The sequence below is a fragment of the Cricetulus griseus genome, chromosome 3 (assembly GCF_003668045.3).
Source record: "Cricetulus griseus strain 17A/GY chromosome 3, alternate assembly CriGri-PICRH-1.0, whole genome shotgun sequence".
In the NCBI taxonomy this organism is placed as follows: Eukaryota; Metazoa; Chordata; class Mammalia; order Rodentia; family Cricetidae; genus Cricetulus; species Cricetulus griseus.
Window position 1 is genome coordinate 97206624 of NC_048596.1, and position 20874 is coordinate 97227497.

At 38.4% G+C, this 20874-nt stretch overlaps 2 protein-coding genes across 5 annotated transcripts in view; both read left to right on the plus strand.

The window, feature by feature from the left end:
- The window catches only part of Folr1 (folate receptor alpha), a 349146-nt gene that overhangs the window by 29469 nt on the left and 298803 nt on the right, over positions 1-20874 (plus strand).
- Positions 1-20874, plus strand: part of Nup98 (nucleoporin 98 and 96 precursor) — an 82006-nt gene that overhangs the window by 29244 nt on the left and 31888 nt on the right. For all 4 annotated transcript variants that reach the window (XM_027407858.2, XM_027407859.2, XM_027407860.2 and 1 more), the window contains exons 12-19: positions 1754-1894; positions 7441-7574; positions 10047-10234; positions 13019-13135; positions 15891-16189; positions 16923-17036; positions 17686-17824; positions 20178-20355. In XM_027407858.2, the coding sequence (XP_027263659.1) occupies positions 1754-1894; positions 7441-7574; positions 10047-10234; positions 13019-13135; positions 15891-16189; positions 16923-17036; positions 17686-17824; positions 20178-20355 (1310 nt within the window). The remainder of the gene's footprint in view (positions 1-1753; positions 1895-7440; positions 7575-10046; positions 10235-13018; positions 13136-15890; positions 16190-16922; positions 17037-17685; positions 17825-20177; positions 20356-20874) is intronic.

Genomic DNA, 20874 nt, shown 5'->3' on the forward strand with positions numbered 1-20874 from the left:
CATTTTCCTAATACATGGGCCTTTGGAATTTTTTGTTTTTTGGTTGCTCAAGACAGGGTTTTTCAGTGTAGTCCTGACTGTCTTGGAACTAGCTCTGTAGACTAAGCTGGCCCTGAACTCATTGAAATCAGCTTGCCTCTGCCTCCCAAGTGCTGGGTTTAAAGGCTTGCGCCACCACCTCCTGACCGAGCCTTTTTTTTTTTTTTTTTTTTTTTTTTTTTTAGATTTTATTTATTTATTTATTTATTATGTATGCAACATGCTGCTTCCATGTATATCTGCACACCAGAAGAGGGCACCAGATCTTATAACGGATAGTTGTGAGCCACCATGTGGTTGCTGGGAATTGAACTCAGTACCTCTGGAAGAGCAGTCAGTGCTCTTAACCTCTGAGCCATCTCTCCAGCCCCCTGACCGAGCCTTTGAATTTTGTGTTTAGGCGACCAGTCTTTCTCTAAGAAGAATTTGATTCCACCAAATAATAATAAATACAAAACAATTTTTCTGCTCCATTAAAATTTTTCAAGATGTATTTATAACTTTATGTATGAGTGTTTGCCTACATATATGTATGTACATTATGTTCATGTCTGGTGCCTGTGAAGTTTAAGAAGAGGACTTCAGATTTCCTGAAAGTGGAGTTAACAGACTGTTGCAAATCACCTTGTGGGTGCTGGAATCAAGCCTGGATCCTCTATGTGAGCGATAAGTGCTCTTAACCATCTGAGCCATCTCTCCAACCACATATATATGTACATATCTGTAATTCCAGGATTTAGATAGAGGCATGAGCTCTTAGTCTAACCAGTCTAGTTTGTGTTGAATATGTTTATTTCTTACACCATGAGACTTTTGACATTTTGAACAAAAACGAGTTTATTTAATTAAAGCTGTTTTCAGGAGAGATTATAATTGAAAGTTTTTTTTTTTAATTATTCAAAAGAGGTAATTTGATTTCCTGTAGTTTGGCTTATATGCCAGTTTAAAATGTTGACATTGGGACTAGAGAGATGGTTCAGTGGTTAACAGGTCTTCCAGAAGACCTTGAGTTTGATTCCCAGCATCTACCTGGCGGTTCTCCATTGTCTGTAACTCCAGTTCCAGGGGATTTGATGTTCTCTTCTTGCTTCCATGAGCAACAGACTTGTATGTGGTGCATAGGTTACATGGCAGGCAAGAAACATACATATAAAAATAATTTTTAAAATTGATATTATTATTGGGTCAACTAAGTATTTTGATTTGTAAATACTAAAAGACAAAGAGAACTGTTTTTTTAATTATTTGAAAGTCTGTTTTAGTACAGTGATAGTTAATGTCTTAGTTATTCCTTCAGAGATAGATAGTTTTGACCCTCCTTTCTATCACTTAGAGCATTTATAACTCTGATCTAAAATGGGAAAAAAAAGATTCCTAGTTTAGGCATACTAGTTATTACTTTGTGTGTCTAATAGGTACCATGCTTCTTGGAAATGTTATGAGAATGTTAATTCATTTTAGTAATTAGGAAAATATCTTCAGTTTTCCATTAGTGTTTGTACTTAAGGGAACTAACGCAATGAACGATGATTTTTGCCTCTGTTGTACCCAGCTCAGTGCCTAGTATGAAGTCAGCATTTACAACATTAGCCCTTTTCTTGAAATGACCGGTCATGATGAAGCTTCCAAATGTATTATATCTTTAAGTAACTGACCTCTGGACAATAGTCAAAGGATCTTCTGTGGCACTTGTTCTTTCCTCTTGTCTCCATAGCTCTGGGTGCTGGACAGGCATCTTTGTTTGGAAACAACCAACCTAAGATTGGAGGGCCTCTTGGTACAGGAGCCTTTGGGGCCCCTGGATTTAATACTACGACAGCCATTTTGGGCTTTGGCGCCCCCCAGGCCCCAGTAGGTAAGTGTCAGTCACTTTAGAAGGCTTTACAGTTTATTTCTTGCTAATACTTAGCTTGCTGACTTGATTTTCTACTGCCCCATCCCTGCTAAAGCATTGTGCATATGCACATCATTAAACAGCCGTGTAATATAGAAGGGTTTAGATTTCAGCCTTCTTTATCTCCTCATTCCTAGGCTTGGTCTCCCTTAGAAATCACGTTTTTTGTTATTTTAAATTTAGCATATGATAGAAGTTTGTTTCACTAAGTAATGTGCTTGTGTTGCTGTGTTTTAACATAAGTAAATTTAACTTGTTAAAGTAGAGAATTCAGCTCACTTATCTATCTCCTGTCTGTTTTGTTTATTCTCCCAGTATTAATGTTATATACTCACTAAATTTACTAAGTTTTTATTTTATCTGTTAAGATATTTTATGTACTTCATTCATATGAATGTGCTTCCATAGTTTTTATAGTATCTTCTACTTTATTTCTAACAAAAATTATCTTAGTGTTTAATTTAAATACGGATTTAAACTGTATATCACTAGAAATGAAAACCTAATATCACCTGGCATTAATAATAGTGTGAGCTGGGAAAAAATGAGTTGGATTTTTTTTAAGATTTTATGATTTTATGAGTATGAATGTTGGCTTGCATATACCTGTACACCTTGTATGTGCCTGGTGCTTGTGGAAGCCAGAAAAGATCATGAGATTCCCTGGAATTGAAGATACTTGTGAGCTACCCCGTGGGTGCTGAGAACCAAACCTGAGCCCTTTGCAAGAAGAGCCAGTGCTCTTAACTGCTGAACTGTCTCTCTGGCCCCAGAAAGGAGGTTTTGTTTTTTCGTTCTTTTTGTTGTAACTGTGGGTGTGGGTATGGGTGTGGTGGTGGTTTTTTTTTTTTTTTTCTTCAGTGTTTCTGTGTGTATCACTGCTGTCCTAGAGCTCACTCTCTAGACCAGGGTGTTTTTGTCTGCCAAGTACTAGGATTAAAGGTGTGTACCACCTAAATTCATGAGCTGCTTTGACACAATACTTGTTCTACATTTTGAGATCATTATACATTTGAGCTGTGTGTACTAATTCTGTCAACTAAGTGATAGTTTCTTGAATTTCCTTTATCAAATGGGTTATCAGTGCCCTTCCTAGACTTCCCTTTTCCTCTTTCTTCTTGTCATGTATGTAAATATATTTGAAGTTTTTAGATGTTATTTTATGTGTATGAATGTTTTGCTTGCATATATGTAAGTAGATCACGTGTACACTGGGTGCACAAGGAGATAAGAAATGAGCATCAGATCCCCTGGCACTGGAGTTAGTTTTGAGTTATCATATGGGTGCTGGGAATTGAATCTGGGTCCTCTGTTCTTAACTGCTGAGCCAACTCTCCAGCTCCCTTGTCTTCATATTTTTATAGTGATAGACGATATGGCTCATAACTTATTACTGTCTTCTCTTCTTTGGCTAAAAATAATTTGAAAGCTAGGCATATTGGCACCCATTTGTAAGTGTCACTTGAGGAGGCACAAGGATCAAGAATTTAAGGTGATTCTGAGTTACATTGTAAATACAGAGCCAACCTCAGTTATATAGGTCCTTATCTCAATAGAAAAAAGGAACCCCAAAGATGTTTTGGATGCTTCTCTTTCAGGCATCTTGTTTTAGACATTGATTTTTCTTGAACTCTGGGTTTGCTAATTGTTTTAGGTTGCTTTTTTTTTTGTTTTTTGTTTTTTTTGTTTTGTTTTGTTTTGTTTCTCAAGACAGGGTTTCTCTGTATAGCTTTGGAACCTGTCCTGGAACTAGCTCTTGTAGACCAGGCTGGTCTTGAACTGCCTCTCAAGTGCTCGGATTAAAGCTGTGCACCACCGCCCAGCTGAGTTTGCTAGTTGAATCTAAAATTTTCAGCTATCTTTTGTTCCTTAATTCATTAGGATTGTTTTAATTTTGATCCTGTTTTGTGATCTTTTCTATTCATATTTAAAAATAGTAAAAACCTTGCTGGCAACTTTGTGTATTTACCAGCATCCTTCATTATATAATTTGTAGTATGAAAATAGATATTCAGAAGTTCCCTAAATGTCAGAATGTGAATTCTCAGTTGATGGGTAGTACCATTTCTCTCAATAGTTGCTTTTGTCCTTTCCATGCATTTATTTAGTTTAGTTTTCATTCTTAATGACATAGTCTACCTACTGAGTATCAGGGAAGTTAGAATGACAATGGATAGTTTAATAGATGGACTTAAAAAACAACAACAAAAAAACAGAATCTCATGTACCCTAGGTTGACTTAAGATTCCCTGTGTATCGAGAATGACACTGATCTTCTGATCCTTCTGTCTTCAGTATTTGGATTATAGGAATATGCTGCTCTGTGCTTTTGAAATTGTTGTGTAGGGATCAGTCAGACCAAGAATTTTGTGCAAAATAGACACACTGTCAGCTGAGTTATATTCCTGGCCTCTGCATATGGACTATACATTTATTCTTCTGTCTTATTTTAGTCCTGCTTGATCAAATCTGATGTTCTGTTCTCCCTAATCCCTAGTTTTGAGATGATCATATTGTATTAGAAAGTCTGGCCTTGAACTCCTGATCCTCCTCCTGAACTACCTCTCTAGTACTGGGAATGTTAGCATGCTCTTGATTCAAGGGTTTATATTATAGTCGTTAATTATTGCCCATTTAAAAATAATTCTATTAACTTTAAGGATGTCTACCTTTGTATCAGAAAAATAATCTTAATTAAAAGGTTCTAGATGGGCTGGAGAGATGACTCAGAGGTTAAGAGCATTGCCTGCTCTTCCAGAGGTCCTGAGTTCAATTCCCAGGAACCACATGATGGTTCACAATCATCTATAATGAGATCTGGTGCCCTCTTCTGGCCTGTAGGGATACATGTAGATAGAACACTGTATACATCATAAATAAGTTAAGTCTTTTTTTAAAAGTGCTAGACTTATTATAGTCAGCGCGGATGTATGTGCACCTTATGTGTGCCTGGTACCTTCAGAGGCCAGAAAAGGGTGTTGGTTTCCTTGGAACTGGAATTACAGATCATTGTGAGTCACCATGTGGATGCTGGGAATTGAACTAGAATTCTCTGTAAAAGTAGCAAGTGCTCTTAAACATTGAACCACACCACCCCCCCATACACTTTAGGACAGTTATAATCGTGGGTGTGTGGGTGTGTGGGTGTTCAAGTAGACCAGAGACATCATATCCACTGGAGCTGAAGTTACTGGTGTTTGCCTAGTATGAGTGTGAGGAAGTGAACTCTGGTTGACTGTCTGGAAGACCAGCATGTGCTCTTAACTGCTGAACCTTCTCTCTGGATCTTACATCTTTTTTAGTGTAATGTAAAACAAATTTTCCTTAATATGCTCTGCTTGGGTTTGCTAAAGTTTTATTTTTTATTTTATATTTTTTAGTTTTCTAGACAGGGCTTCTCTTTGTAGACCAGGCTGGCCTCGAACTCTGCCTGCCTCTGCCTCCTGAGTGCTGGGACTAAAGATGTGCACCAACACCACCAGCCTTGTTAAAGATTTTGAAGCTATTATGTATGTAGGTGTTCTGCTTGCACATATTTCTGTACACCTCCTGCCTGTGGTGGCCATAAGAAGCTGTCAGATGCTCTGGAACTGTAGTTACATATGGTTATGAGCCACTGTGTGGGTACTGGAAACTGAAAAACAGGAAAAACAGCTGCTGCTGCTCTCTCTCTAGCCTGTTTTTTTAAATCTTGTAAGCAAGTCCACTTAGTGTGACCCATAAGGTCAGTCTTTAGTGATCAGAGTTTTTAAGGGATAAGTGAATGTCAAGTAACAAAATGATGAGTAAAGGTAAAGAATTTTTGGGTAAGGGATAAAGCACCCTGGTAGTGTTTGCCTGGCATGCATGAGACCCTAGCTTTAATCCCCAGTAACAAAGGAAAGAAGTTTATTGTTTCTGAAACTTAGTCTCCTTGCCCAACTTCTCATAATAATACTGTTTTATTTATTGGTAATGCCATATTATAGAAGATAATTTGTTTATATTTTTTGATTTTATGTAGTCTTTTATTATTTCATTTGTGGCAGGATCTTAATATGTTAGCAGGGTTAACCTTGAACTCATCCCTCCTTTTTTTTTAAGCCTTTCTAGTAGCTGGAATTATAGACATGTGCCACCATTTTGTCTGTATTAAATTGTTTTAGTGACTTGTCTGAATTCAGATAATTACTATATGCTCTTTAAGTATTCTCTCTTCTGGGTCTTTAATTCTTGACCATATTTGTACTATTCCTTAAATATTAACAGTGAACTTTTTTTACATTGTGCAGCTGTATGTGTATTTCAGACAGGGTCTTCCTCCCTCCCTCTCCATCTTTCTCCCTCTTTCTCTCTCTCTCCCTCTCCCTCCCTCTCCTTCTCTCTTCTTCCCTCCCTCTCTCCCTCCAATCCTTAAGCCTTCTGATAGGATTACAGGTTCATCCAGTTTATCCAGTTTTACCAATTTGACTAAAGTGGATCTCTTGATGTGATTTTAACTCTTAACTCCCTATTCTTTTGGGGATGGTGGCTTTAGCCTATTTCTAAATCTTTGTAAGAGGAAAACTGTTTTTTCTCTAAGATGATTGATGATTTAATCTTTAATAAGTATTTTTTGGAATGATTCTCTTGAAAATCACATAATCATTGGGAGTATATTATACTGGTTTTCCTTTTTTTTTTCTCTCTCTCTTTTAAGATTTATTTATTTATCATGTATACAGTGCATGCCAAAAGAGGGCACCAGATCTCATAAGGGATGGTTGTGAGCCACCATGTGGTTGCTGGGAATTGAACTCAGGACCTCTGGAAGAACAGTCAGTGCTCTTTACCCCTGAGCCATCTCTTCAGCCCATACTTTCCTTTTTTATACACTGCATTCTTGCACATTATGAATATAATCTTTATTGTTGCTTTTGTCTGTTCTCTGAATTTTCTATGGCTGATGGGAAATGTATGTTTGTTTGTTTGTTTGTTTGAGACCGGGTTTCTCTATATCCCTGGCTGTCCTAGAACTGGCTCTGTAGACCAGGCTGGCCTCTTCACGTTTCTGCCTCACCTCAGGGTATATTAGCAACATGTGCCACCACTGCCTGGTAGTAAATGTTCATTCTTATGCTTTGAGAGAAAATTTCATTAGTTGGACAGCCTAGAAAACTTGGTTTGTGGTCTAGACTAGACTTGAACTCCTGATTCTTATGTTCCAGCCTCTTAAGCATGTGCCATCATACCCAGCTAAAACTACCTTTATTTCTAGAGATAAAAAACTGTAAATGTTTTATAATGTGTACTAGTGGCAGGTAAGAACAAAACAGTGAATTTTTGTATGTAATCTCTTACGAAATGGCTTTTCATATCTTTGCTTACTTTTATTCATGGTTTTGTGTTTTTAGTTTGCTCGTGTCCTGCTTAACAATACTATTGAGTGGGTCTGAACATTTTAAGATTTCTTTGGTTTTCAGTTATCTGACATTAATGTGTTATATCCTTGAACTTACTCTCTACCTCTATCCTTTTCTTTTGAATAGCTTTAACAGATCCAAATGCTTCTGCTGCCCAGCAGGCTGTTCTCCAGCAGCACCTTAATAGTCTGACATACTCACCCTTTGGAGACTCCCCTCTCTTCCGGAATCCTATGTCAGATCCTAAGAAGAAAGAAGAGGTAATTTTATATTCTTTGTATAAGAGACTAAAAATGGGTTTTATCTGTCAAAGGGACCACAGTTAACAGGTATTTCCACTTTACGTATATATCACTCTAGAACACTGTATTTTGACATTTCACACTTGTCAGAAGTAGAGGAGAAGGTTTGGTGAATAAGCAGTTGGTTCTGATGCTGATGTTAGGAGTCATCCTGTCTCCACTTTTCTAGAGCTGGGATGAAGACTTTTCTAATGTGGCTTTTAGGGATCAAACTCAGGTCTTCATTCCTGCAAGGCAAGTACTTTACTGATTAAGCTATCTCCCAAGTCGATGTTGGTACTTTTTAAACTACTGTGTAAATTTAAGTTGTAACTAGATGCATATTACGTTATCCATCCAGTCTGATGCCCAAATATGGTAAGGTAGACATCATGTTGAATGCTAAGGATACAAAGCAAGAGAAAGAACTTTATGAGCTTGTTCAGACCTCTGAAAATTTAAGTTTACTATAGCTCAATATAGGTAGATGCAATAATAGAGGAACCAATTTTTTGATAATTGAGTAAACAGAATGTTATATAAAGGACATGCTTGGTCCATTGAAAGGGACAGAGTACATAGGTGAACTTTGAAAGTACAGTAAAAGAAACCAGCATGTTGCAACAGAATTTTGTTTATTCATAAGTCACAATTCATAGAGAAACTTTTTGTAGTTGACAAGGGATGAGGAGGAATTAGGGTATACAGAATATTTGAAGTAATGGAAATTTGGCAAAATTAGATTAGTGATAATGGTTACATTGCCTTGAAAAAGTATAAAAATTATTGAATTATTATAAACATTAGTTTTGTCTACTTGCCAACATCTAGCATCACTGGGGAGTCTCTGAGAGATTACTTGATCAGTTTAAACTGTAGACTTAGCAGCAAGAGGATGATCTTGATTGCCTTAATTGATGTGGAAATGGTTTAGAGCCCCAGCCTGAACAAGAGTACTAGACATACATGGATTTACTCCTCTGTGTTCTTCATTGTGGATATGATGTGACTAGCTGCTTGTTCCTGCCTTGACTTCCCAGCTAATGTACTATAATCTGAAATTGTGAGCTAACACAAACCTGTCTGCCTTAAGTTGCTTTTTGTCAGGGTATTTTAGCAACAGAAATGAGCTCAGACATATACATTAAGTGGAATTTTTGGTTTTTTGTTTTTTTTTTGAGACAGGCTTTCTCTGTGTAACAGCCCTGTCTGCCCTGGAACTAGCTCTGTAGACCAGGCTGGCCTTGAACTCACAGTGATCCCCCTGTCTCTACCTTCCAAGTGCAGGGATTAAAGGCATCTGCCACCACTGCCTGGCAAGCTGATAATTATTCATTAAGAAGAAAATGTACAAGATATATTTGGAATGTTGTATTAGTATGTCTTCATTTATAAAGCTCTTCCCAAATCTAGTTTATCAATTGCATTTTAAAGGATGTTACACCAGAGGTTGTAGAGGTGGCTCAGCCATGATGAGTACCTCCTGCTTTTGCAGAGTACCCAGATGCAATGCCCTCTTCTGCCCTTCTCGGTTACCTATATGTGTACCTGGTGCACACACATAAATACTCAAGAAATTAGAGAAATAATTTTTTGAAAAGATGTTTGACAAGTCAATTGAAGTGGGAACTGAAAAGATGTGAAGTTCAATAGAAAGATAAATATTCTTAAAATAAGAAAGAAAAATATTTCAGATGTCTGACACTAATCAGAAAACCAAACAAGGCACAGGGCTCCATATATAGATACACACATGATATTAGGTGTTAGTGTCCTTGGGAGCTAATATTTCTTTTGGTTTTTCAAGACAGGGTTTCTCTGTGGCTTTGGAGGCTGTCCTGAACTAGCTCTTGTAGACCAGGCTGGTCTCAACCTCACAGAGATCCGCCTGCCTCTGCCTCCCGAGTGCTGGGATTAAAGGCGTGCGCCACCAGCGCCCGGCCAAGGGAGCTAATATTTCAAGAAAAGATGAAATTTGGTTAACCTCATCTAGCGTCATCTTGTAGTCCATTCTGACTTTGTCTCCTAAATGCTGGGATTAAAGGTGTGAAAGCCAAACATGGTTGTGAATGCCTTTAACCTCACACTTGAGAGCCAGAGGCAAGTGTTTCTCAGAGTTCAATGCCATCCTGGTCTACATAGCAAGCTCCAGGCAGACACAAAGCTGTATAGAGAAAACTGTCTCAAAATAAAAGGTTTGGGATGGGTAGGATGTGAGTCATTTGGCCTGGTCTTCCTATTATTACAATTAGTGCCATCCATTTGAAATAAACTAATATTCCTTGGTGCTTCTTTTTGAGACAGTGAAACAATGCCTTGCTGTATAGACCTGGCAGGTCTGGTCCTCTGTATAAGCAGGCCGGCCTTGACTAGATATTCTTGCCTTAGTCTAACTGCTGGGGTTACAGATGTAAACACGCATCTCAAGCTTGCTTTTCTTTTTCTTTTCAGAGACTGAAACCAACCAATCCAGCAGCTCAGAAGGCTCTTACTACACCTACTCATTATAAACTTACACCTCGCCCTGCCACAAGAGTCAGGCCAAAGGCTTTGCAAACAACTGGTACAGCCAAATCACATCTCTTTGATGGGCTGGATGATGATGAACCATCATTAGCCAATGGAGCATTCATGCCCAAGTGAGTTTATTGTTGTTAAGCAATATAGTTATTTAAGCAATAAAACCTATTTTAATTATCTAAGGTAAAATCTTTAACATTTTGAAACTTACTCTGCTTTTACATGTTGTTTTATTTTGTTTTTCTAAAATTATTTCCTTTGTTTTTACAACTCTAATAATCAAGGCCTAGAGATACTAAATTGTTGAGTATTTGTCTAAAATGTATAAGGCTTTCTTTGAATCTTTAGCAATATAATAAATATTTTTTTAAAAAATGTTATAGATCAGGTTAAGAAGACTCTGTATTCCTTTTGATTTCCTATATAAGAATTGTTTGTAGATATAGAACTAATGATAGATTAGAAAATAATAAGATAGGAAAGACTATGGAAGCACTATTGCTAACCATAGGAAAATCAATATAAATGATGCCTTGGATTTGAGTGTTGAGGTGTCTATAGCAGGTTGTTGACATCAGGAGTCAGAGCATTTCATTACTGAGTTGCTTATTCTAGATACATAGCTAGAGACAGGCAGACACATTTTTTTAAAAAGCTAGTGGCTTTTTAATTAGAAAAGGGTAGGTTTTATTTTTAATTTCTCAGTTACAATTCTGTGTTCATGAATGATGACAAGTTTATTACAGCTCCTTTTCTTTAAAATGTGGGTTAGGAAAAGCAGGGAATGGGGGTGCACACCTTTAATTGCAGCACTCAGGAGGCAAAGACAGGTGGATCTCTGTGTTCTAAGGCCAGCCTGGTCTACAGAACAAGTTCCTAGGACAGTCAGGGTGACACAGAGAAACTGTCTTGAAAAACCAAAAATTGGCCAGGCACTGGTTTTACGTACCTTTAGTCCCAGCATTTAGGAGGCAGAGGCAGGCGGATCTCCAAGTTTGAGTGACTTACAGGGCAGCCAGGGCTACACAGAGAAACTGGCCAGGTGTTGGTGGCGCACGCCTTTAATCCCAGCAGAGGCAGCCAGATCCCTGTGAGTTTGAGACCAGCCTGGTCTCCAGAGCCTGGTCTCCAGAGCGAGTGCCAGGATAGGCTCCAAAGCTACACAGAGAAAAGCCCTGTCTCGAAAGGCCAAAAACAACAACAAAAACAAAAAAGGGAGGGAGGGAGGGAGGGAGGGAGACAGACCAAAATAGAAAGGGGAATGGGTTGGGCCTAGAGAGTGGCTCAGTGGTTTGGAGTCGTCGTTGCTCTTGCTCTTATGGGATACCGAGTTAAAGTCTCAGTACCCTCACGTGTCTCACAAACCATCTTTGCCCAATTCCAAAGGACCCAAATGCTCTTCTGGCCTTTTTTGAGCACCAGGTAGACACATGGTGTAGGCAAAACATCATACATATAAAATAAACTAAAACCATTTTTTATTGTTTTGTTTTTCAAGACAGGGTTTCTCTGTGTAGCCCTAGCTGTCCTGGAACTTGCCCTATAGACCAGGCTGGCCTCAAATTCAGAGATTTGTCTGCCTCTGCCTCCTGAGTGCTGGGGTTAAAGACATGCACCACAGCCTGGTCAAAAATCTTTAAATATGGGTTGTAAACTGGGAGATGGCTCAGTGGGTAAGATCATTTGCTGTACATGCTTGAAGACCTGATTTCAAATCCCCAGCATCCACATTAGAAGCCATACATGCAAGACCACATACTTTCCTTTAATCTGTACATTGTAGTGGTAGAGACAGGAGGATTGTCTGTCTGCTTATCTCCAAGATAAGTGAAAGAACCTATTTCAACAAAATAAGGTGGAAAGTGGTAAGGCCCACATCTGGCTTCTTCATGCACACATCCTAATACGCAAATTGTTTTATCCCAAAAGATAAAGTGTAGTTTTATGTGTTTGTTATTGTGAGTAATTTATTTTGAAGTCAAAGATGATGTACTGGTGTGCTTCATATCATTTTGTCGAGTAGTTAAAAAGAGCCTTGATACTGTTGTACTTTCCATCCTGTTGCTGTGTTAAAACAATGATCAAAAGCACCTTAGAAAGGAAAGGATTTATTTGGCTTACATGTCCAGCTTATACTCCCTAATTGAGGGAAGTTAGGGCAGAAATGCAAGGTAGGAACTTGAAGTAGAAACCTTGGGTGAATGCTGCTTGCTGGCTTGCTCTTGGACTTACATTTAGTCTGCCTTTTTAAAATATGTATTTTTATTATTTTTAAAAGTGTGTGTGGGTGGGTGGGTGGGTGGGTGGTAAATCAATAGGGTCTCTGTGTAATCCAGGCTTTCCTCCAACTCACTGAGATTGACGGGCTCTGCCTCTGGCGTGCTGGGATTAAAAATGTGTACCACATACTTAGCTTCAAGGACATTTTCCAATTTATTTATTTTTTTATTTTTTTAATTTTTTTTTGGTTTTTCGAGATAGGGTTTCTCTGTGTAGCTTTGGAGCCTATCCTGGCTCTCGCTCTGGAGACCAGGCTGGCCTCGAACTCAGAGAGATCCACCTGCCCCTGCCTCTGGAATGCTGGGATTAAAGGCGTGCGCCACCAACGCCCGGTCATTTTCCAATTTATATGTGCTGCCTAGTGGTGTTATCGATGGCCTTTAATCCCAGCACTGGGGATGCAGAGGCAAGCAGATCTCTGTGATTTCAAGGTCAGCCTGGTCTACAAAAATTCGTTCCTGGACAGCCAGAGCTGTTACACCGAGAAACCTTGTTGCAAAAAAAAACAATATATGAGTTTTGGGTGTACAAGAGTGCTCTTGTAGGCTCCAGGTTTAAAACAATGTTTGTTATACTTGTATACATCTTAATTTTTTTCTATTTCCTTTGGTCTCTTTTTTTAGAAAGAGCATCAAGAAGTTGGTTTTGAAAAATCTTAACAATAGCAATCTCTTTTCTCCTGTTAATCATGATTCAGAAGATCTAGCATCACCATCTGAGTATCCAGAAAATGGAGAGAGGTAAGCTGAATTCTGTTTGCAAATGTTCCTGGTAATAGTTCTGTTTTGTTTTAAAAGATTTCAACTTTATAAAGATTGATGAATATTATATGTAAGTACTATAGTTTAGGGGCACCTAGATGTTATGTTATTACTTCTTGAGTACTTTAAACCTTAAAATTATTGAAGCTCTGCCAGGCAGTGGTGATGCACACCTTTAATCCCAGCACTCAGGAAACAAAGGCAGGCAGATCCCTGAGTTTGAGGACAGCATGGGTAACACAGAGAAACCCTGTGGGGGGTGGGAGGGAGGAGGAAAGAAAGCCCAAGGAACCCACCACACAAAAAAATAAATAAATAAAACAGGCTGGCAGAATGGCTCAGCAGTTAAGATCACTGATTGTTCTTGGAAAGAACTGGGGTTCAATTCCCAACATGCACATGGTGACTGACTCAAAACCATCCCTAACTCTAGTTCCAGGGACACCATATATGTATGTTGTACACATACATACATAGAGGGAAAACACCCATGCACATAAAAATAAAAACAAATAATGTTAAGCATGAGTAAGTGGGAATCTGGTAAGGTGGGTCAATCATTACACTTGTTGCTCTTGCAGAGGATCTGAATTTGGTTCTCAGCACCCACATGGTAGCTCACAGCTGCCTATAACTCCAGTTCCTGATGATCTTGTATCTTTTTTTGACATCTGTGGTGCACATACATTCATGCAGACAAAATATTCAGACTTATATCAGTGGGTTTAAAAAAAAATAGCCAAGCATAGTGGTACATACCTTCAATACCAGTTCTTGGGAGGCAGAGGTAGGTGGATCGCTGTGAGTTTGAGGACAGCCATGTTAACATAGTGAGTTCCAGGATAGCCACAGCTATGTAGAGAGACCCTGTGTCAACTAAACAGAGTAAATAGTTGAAACAGTCAGTGATGGTGTTATGCATTTATAATCCCAGAATTAGAATTGGTTGTCATCTTGCATTGAATACAGTAGCTGTACCTTAAGCAACTGCTGTCCCAACTGGCAGTTTCAACTCAGCTACCAGCAGTGGTTGGCTGTGCAGACTGCAGCCAGGTGAGAATTCTGTTCCCTCAGGCACTGGCTCTATCATGGTTGCTAAAGGGAACTGTCTAAATCTCTGTCCTATAGAATTCAGATTCAAAGGTTGAGGTGAAATGTTAGCTCAGAGAGGCTGAATAGCAAGTAACTTGCTTACCTTCTCTCCTTGAATCTTCCAAAAGAGGGGCCATCCTTTTGCTCAGTCCCCACTAAAGAACCCTTGCTACACTTAGTTCCTTCCTACCACTTCCTGTCTTCTAGTTGCTTATTCAGCATCCTGATCCCAAGTTAATTTTATCTAATGTAACATGTCGTTCTTTGCATCATTAACAAATGCAAAGGAAACTATTGTAACACACCTTTACATAGTTAACAGTAATATTCCACAACAGTTGGTTCTCTCATTCCACCATTTGGCTCTTAGGGATTAAACTTGGGTCATATAGTCTGTTTTACCCACTGAGCCTTCTTGCCAGACCTACCACATTCTCCCCGTCTCCTCCCCACCCCCTAAGACAGGATTTTTTTGAAGCCCTCACTGTCCTGGAACTCCCATCTGTAGATAGGCAGACCTCAAATTCACAGAGATCCACCTGGCTTACCCTCTCATTCTTGATGGTTTGGGTGGTCATTGTTGTGAATATAAGATAATTTAATTGGTTCTCCATTAATGAACATATATAGAGGTTATTTGGTATTCTTTTATTCAAAATAATGGGTTATCTTTTTAAAGAGTAATTTGTTATCTCATTAAAATATCTCCAAACCTCTTGTGCTTGTAATATTTAAATTCAAATTTTGAGATTTTAAATTTTTGTGTATGAGTATTTTGCGCTCAAGTATGTATGTGCATTGTGTGTATACAGTGCCTTCAAAGGCAATAGAGGGTGTCATTTGGTATCCATTGGAACTGAATTACAGCTGTTAAAAGCTTCCTTGTGAGTGCTGGGAATCAAACCCTGAGCCTCTCAGGAACAGCAGCCAGTGCTCATAAAAACTGAGTCATCACTCCAACCCATTTTAAAATTTCAGTGTTTCATCTAGACATTAACCACCAATCATTTATTTCCACATAGTAGCAAATACTTTTTGTGTTTGTTTTAGTCAAGATTTGACAGACTGGTGGGATAGCTCAAGGAATAAAGGTTTTATCATCAATCATCAGGAGGGGAGTGTCCAGATTTATTTATACCTTTGAAAATGAGCAGTTAAGGCCATTAAATCTAGAGGTAGATTTTCTGGGGTTCGTTCGTTTTTTATTTTATGTTCATCGGTGTTTTGGCTGCATGTCTGTGTACCACTTATACCAGGTGAGGGTATCAGATCCCCTAGAACTGGAGTTACAAACAGTTGTGAACCACCACATGGGTGCTGGGAATTGAACCTATAAAAACAAAACATGCCCTTGACTACTAAGTCATCTCTTCAGCCCTGCATTTTCTGTTTTAAAAACCCTCAACTCTTGTTATCACTCACAACTTTGCGATATTATGCAAGATTATTATTATTTTGCCTCCATTTTCTTTTTTATAAATTAGAGTCAATAGTTACATCTGTCTCACATGATTACTATAAGTATTAATTTTAAATTTATTGAATCATCCAGTGTAATGTCAGACACTTAATAAAGATTAACTGCTGTCATTGTCATTACTATTGCTAGGAGCTAAGGTATTGTTATTTTTTCTCTCTTCAGATATAGCTTCCTGAGCAAACCTGTTGATGAGAACCATCAGCAGGATGGAGATGATGACTCTCTTGTGTCACGTTTTTACACTAACCCTATAGCCAAACCCATTCCTCAAACCCCTGAGAGTTCTGGAAACAAAAATAACAGCAGCAGCAGTGTGGACGACACCATTGTTGCTTTGAACATGCGTGCTGCTTTGCGAAATGGACTCGAAGGAAGCAGTGAGGAAACATCTTTCCATGATGAGTCGTTGCAAGATGACCGAGAAGAAATAGAAAATAATGCTTACCATGTACATCCAGCAGGTCAGATTCACATACATCTTATATTTTTGAAATAGTTTAAACTGTTGTCTTTATAATTAATGATGTGATCAGAAGAGCCCACTTTCTAAGGCCAAAATGACTGTTCCTGTCTACCTGACTTGTAAATTTGAGAAGCCTTACTAGTTAGACCTCACTGTAGTATGGTCTATCGACTACCTACCATATTATAGAATGTACCCATTAGAAAGAGGGCTCTATAATAAATACAATCTGTAAATTTTAGGTTAGGCAAAGTTAAGTAGACTTCACATTTTAAATGTTTTTGTTTTTCGTTTATTGGCGGGGTGGAGTTGGCGTTTTTTGCTCATGTTTTCTCAAAATTTTCAGAGATCTTTCTGCCTCTGCATCCCAAGTTCAGCACTTGGTAGGTGGAGGCAGGAGGCTCAGAGACTCAAGGTCTCAGCTTCATAGTAAGTTCAAGGCCAGACTGTGATACATGAGACCCTGTCTCAAAAATCAAAACAAAAACCCAAACTTGTTTCATAGGCTTTTTTTTTTTTTTTTTTTTTTTTTTTTGAGACAGGGTTTGTCTGTGTAGAACAGTTTGATCTCACTTGGAGATCCACCTGTCTCTGCCTCTTGAGTGTTGGGATTAAAGGTGTACACTACTACTGTCTGGTTCTAGAAAAGTTTTTATATGAAAGTAAAATGAATACTACTAAGAACTGTTCTACCGAGGATAATCACAGTGTTTTCTGACTTTTGGTCACAGGAATTGTTCTCACAAAAGTTGGTTACTATACTATTCCATCTATGGATGACCTTGCTAAAATTACCAATGAAAAGGGAGAATGCATTGTTTCAGACTTCACTATTGGTCGTAAAGGTATGTGTGAGTTTAGCAGTGAGTATGTAACTCAAGAGACAGTGCCTTGATTTTGTAATTAAGGGCATCACTTGATTTTAGGGTCTGTTTTTTCCTGTATTTGGTTCTTCCTTGACTTTAAATAATTGACATTGACACATTGACAAGTAAAACAAAGCAAGGAAGAGTACAACCGTGTAGCATTTGGGGGCTTAGACATACCTGTTTGGGTTTTTGGCTCATTATAATTCTTTGCAATTAAAGAAACTTCAAGATACTAAGTTTAATACTTTGGTTCAATTTCATACTATTAAATTGTTACAGATAATTTTATTTGAACAAATTTACTTTGTGATACTGTATTTTAAAAGGGCTCAAGTATTTTATGTAGCAGACTAGGACCCAAGTTATTCATAGAGCAGTACTGTAGACACTTGGGAAGATTTGCGAATAGCATAAACTGCAGGTGTTACATCTGATAACAGTGTAATGCCATTGCTCTTTCCCCACTTTTGCCATATTTAGGAGGCAGGAAGCCACTTGATGAATTTCTGGGAGGTTTAAAATATTAATATTATAGGTCACATATTCTTCCTTGCTAATCACTACAGGTGAAAAAAGCCTTTTCCTCCTTTATATAGGATTTTTAACTATTTGCTCTGAATTTTAGGGTATGGCTCAATCTATTTTGAAGGAGATGTGAATTTGACAAATCTAAATTTGGATGACATTGTACATATCCGAAGGAAAGAAGTTATTGTCTATGTAGATGATAACCAAAAGCCACCTGTGGGTGAAGGGCTAAATAGGTATGAATTTATTTAAATACAGAATATAACCAAATACATTGGATTTTTTTCTATAAACTTGCTTTGAAGTATAATTGTTTTTCTGCTTTTATTTGAAGGTATAAGTGATAATTACATACTATGACTTTAGGACTCATACCCTTTTCCCCAATAGTAACATGTCTAGGAATGTTCAACACTGGAAATTTTCTTTGCTTTTGTTTAATTTTGGTTTTCAGAGCTAGGGATTAAACCAGGACCTCATACACGTTTGTAATCACTTTGTCGGTGAGCGCCAACCCGAGAAAGGTGTTTGTTTTCTGTATTTCCTTTTGTTCTGCTGCTGACACACTTTTTTAGTGTGTTTTTTAGCCTTTGTTTTGTTTTGTCTTAGGCACTTTATTGCCATCGATTGCTTGGGGTGGAGTGTTGGTTATACAGAGTCTCGTAATATAGCCGGTCCTGAACAAGATGTACCCCAGCCTGGCCTTTGATTCATGGCAGTCTTGCTTCTGCCTCCAGAGTGCTGTAATTACAGTTGTGTGCTACTACACTCATCATCCTCTGAATAACTTAGATCATTTGTTGATTGAATTCACATTTGCAAAACTCCAGTACAGAGCTGAGTTTCCCAAAGAATTGACAGTGATGGGGGTTGGGAGTAGGGAGTGACGGCTAGAGAAATGGCTAAATAGTTAAGAGCATTAGCTGCACTTACAAAGGACCTAGATTTGTGTTTCTAGTAACCACATCACAACTCACAACTGTTTGTAGCTCTGGTTCTAGGGGAGTCCATTCTCTCTCTCCAGGCATGCATATGGAGTGTGCTTACACACACACAACACACACAAACACACACACACACACACCCTATACACAAGACAAAATAATCTCTTTGTTTGTTTGTTTGTTTGTTTGTTTTTGGAGACAGGGTTTCTCTGTGTAACAGCTCTGGCTATCCTGGAACTTACTCTGTAGACCAGGCTGGCTTCAAACTCAGAGATCGCCTACCTCTGCCTCCCAAGTGCTGGGATTAAAGGGGAGCACCACCAAAGTCCTGGAAAATAATCCTTAAAAAAATTGGTTGACAATGGGATCATGAAATATTTTACATCTGGGTTCATGATTCAATTCTTGACTACTAAGAATATTCATTAATGGGGTTGGAGAGATGGCTCAGAGGTTAAGAGCACTGGCTGTTCTTCCAGAGGTCCTGAGTTCAATTCCCAGCAACCACATGGTGGCTCACAACCATCCCTTATGAGATCTGGTGCCCTCTTCTGGTGTGCAGATGTACATGGAAGCAGAATGTTGTGTACATAATAAATAAATGAAATCCTTAAAAAAAAAAAAGAATATTCATTAATGGATGAATCAGTTAAGTGTAACATGTGCATATGAAGAATTATTATTCAGCCCTATAAAGAAAGGAAGTAATTTGGCATCAGAAAAATCCTGAGGCTAACCTGGGATTTGTAGTCTTATCTGGGGCTATAACAAGAGCCTTTTGCCTTTAATCCTAGCACTCAGGAGGCAGAGGCAGGCAAATCTCTTGAGTTATAGGACAACCCTACACTTGGAAACCTGGGGTGGAAAGGTGGGGATGATATAACAAGAGCCCTTTTTCTAAAAATCAGAAATAGCAAACAGGATGAAATTTTGACATATTTAGCATGGATGATCCTTGATATTATACTAAGTGAAATAAACAGTCACAAGAAGATAAATAGTAAGCTGGTTGGTGGTGTCACACCCCTTTAATCCCAGCACGAGCTAGCATTAATGGCATCGGCCACTATACCCAGCTTTTTTTCTTTTTTCTTTTTATTGTGCAGAGCGGTGAGATTTCATTGTATTTTCATACAGATTGTCACTATAGTTTGTTTTTACCCCTACACACATACATACTGCCTTGCTCTCCAAATATTTCTCCCTGTTTTCATGTTACATGAATTCTATTGTCTTGTTTTCCCCTCCTCCCTTAAGATCCTTTTCTCTGCTGTTGTGGTCCCCTTTGTGCTTTCATGACCTACATACTCTGTGCTTGCCTATGTGTATGCATGTATTAAATCTACATTCTACACATGAGAGAAAGCATGCAGTATTTGTCTCTGTTTTCCTACAAATCCATGATTTCTTTCTCCTTTACTCTGAGAATAAAGTCTGTTTTGCGTATATACCACTTTTATCCATTCATCAATGGATAAAATACCTGGTACCACATCTTAGCCATTCTGTGCCTGGGGTTCTTCAAGTATATACCAGCAGTGGTATAGCTATGTAACATTGTAGTTGTATTATTAGGCTTTCATATTTGCTACACTTCCATTTGTAAATATAAATCATTTATATTTTGCCTGTTTATACTTCACAGGAAGGCTGAAGTTACATTGGATGGAGTTTGGCCAACAGATAAAACATCCCGGTGTTTAATAAAGAGCCCAGATCGACTTGCTGATATCAACTATGAGGGAAGATTGGAAGCAGTCTCAAGGAAGCAGGGAGCCCAATTCAAGGAGTACCGTCCTGAAACTGGTTCTTGGGTGTTTAAGGTATAGTTACTTAACCCAGTTCCAACTTTTGGCTTCACAAAATGAGTTTATCAGAAATCTTTGTCTATTGGTAAAATAGGTCTTTCAAAAATTGTTTTGTGTGTGTGTGTGTGTACGTCAATGTCAGACTACTTCTTCTGTTGCTCTTTACCTTATCATATTTAATTTTGTGAGACAGGGTCTCAATATGTAGCCCTGGCAGACCTGCAACTTGGTTTGAGACAAGGCTGTCCTTGAACTCACAGAGATAATTCTGCTTCTGTTTAATGCTGTGATTAAAGGCTTCTGTCTAAATGATGGGATTAATGGTGTTTGAAATAGAATCTCTTACTGAACCCAAAGCTTTCCAATCCAGAAAGACTGACTGGCCAGTTAGCTTCAAGGACCTCTGTGCCTCTGCCCATCCATTGCTGGGATTGTAGTTATGGTGGCCATGTCCCAGCTTCTTTCTGTTGGGGTAGGGGAGGATCTAAACTCAGGTACACATGATTATATGGTGAACATTTTACCAACTGAGCC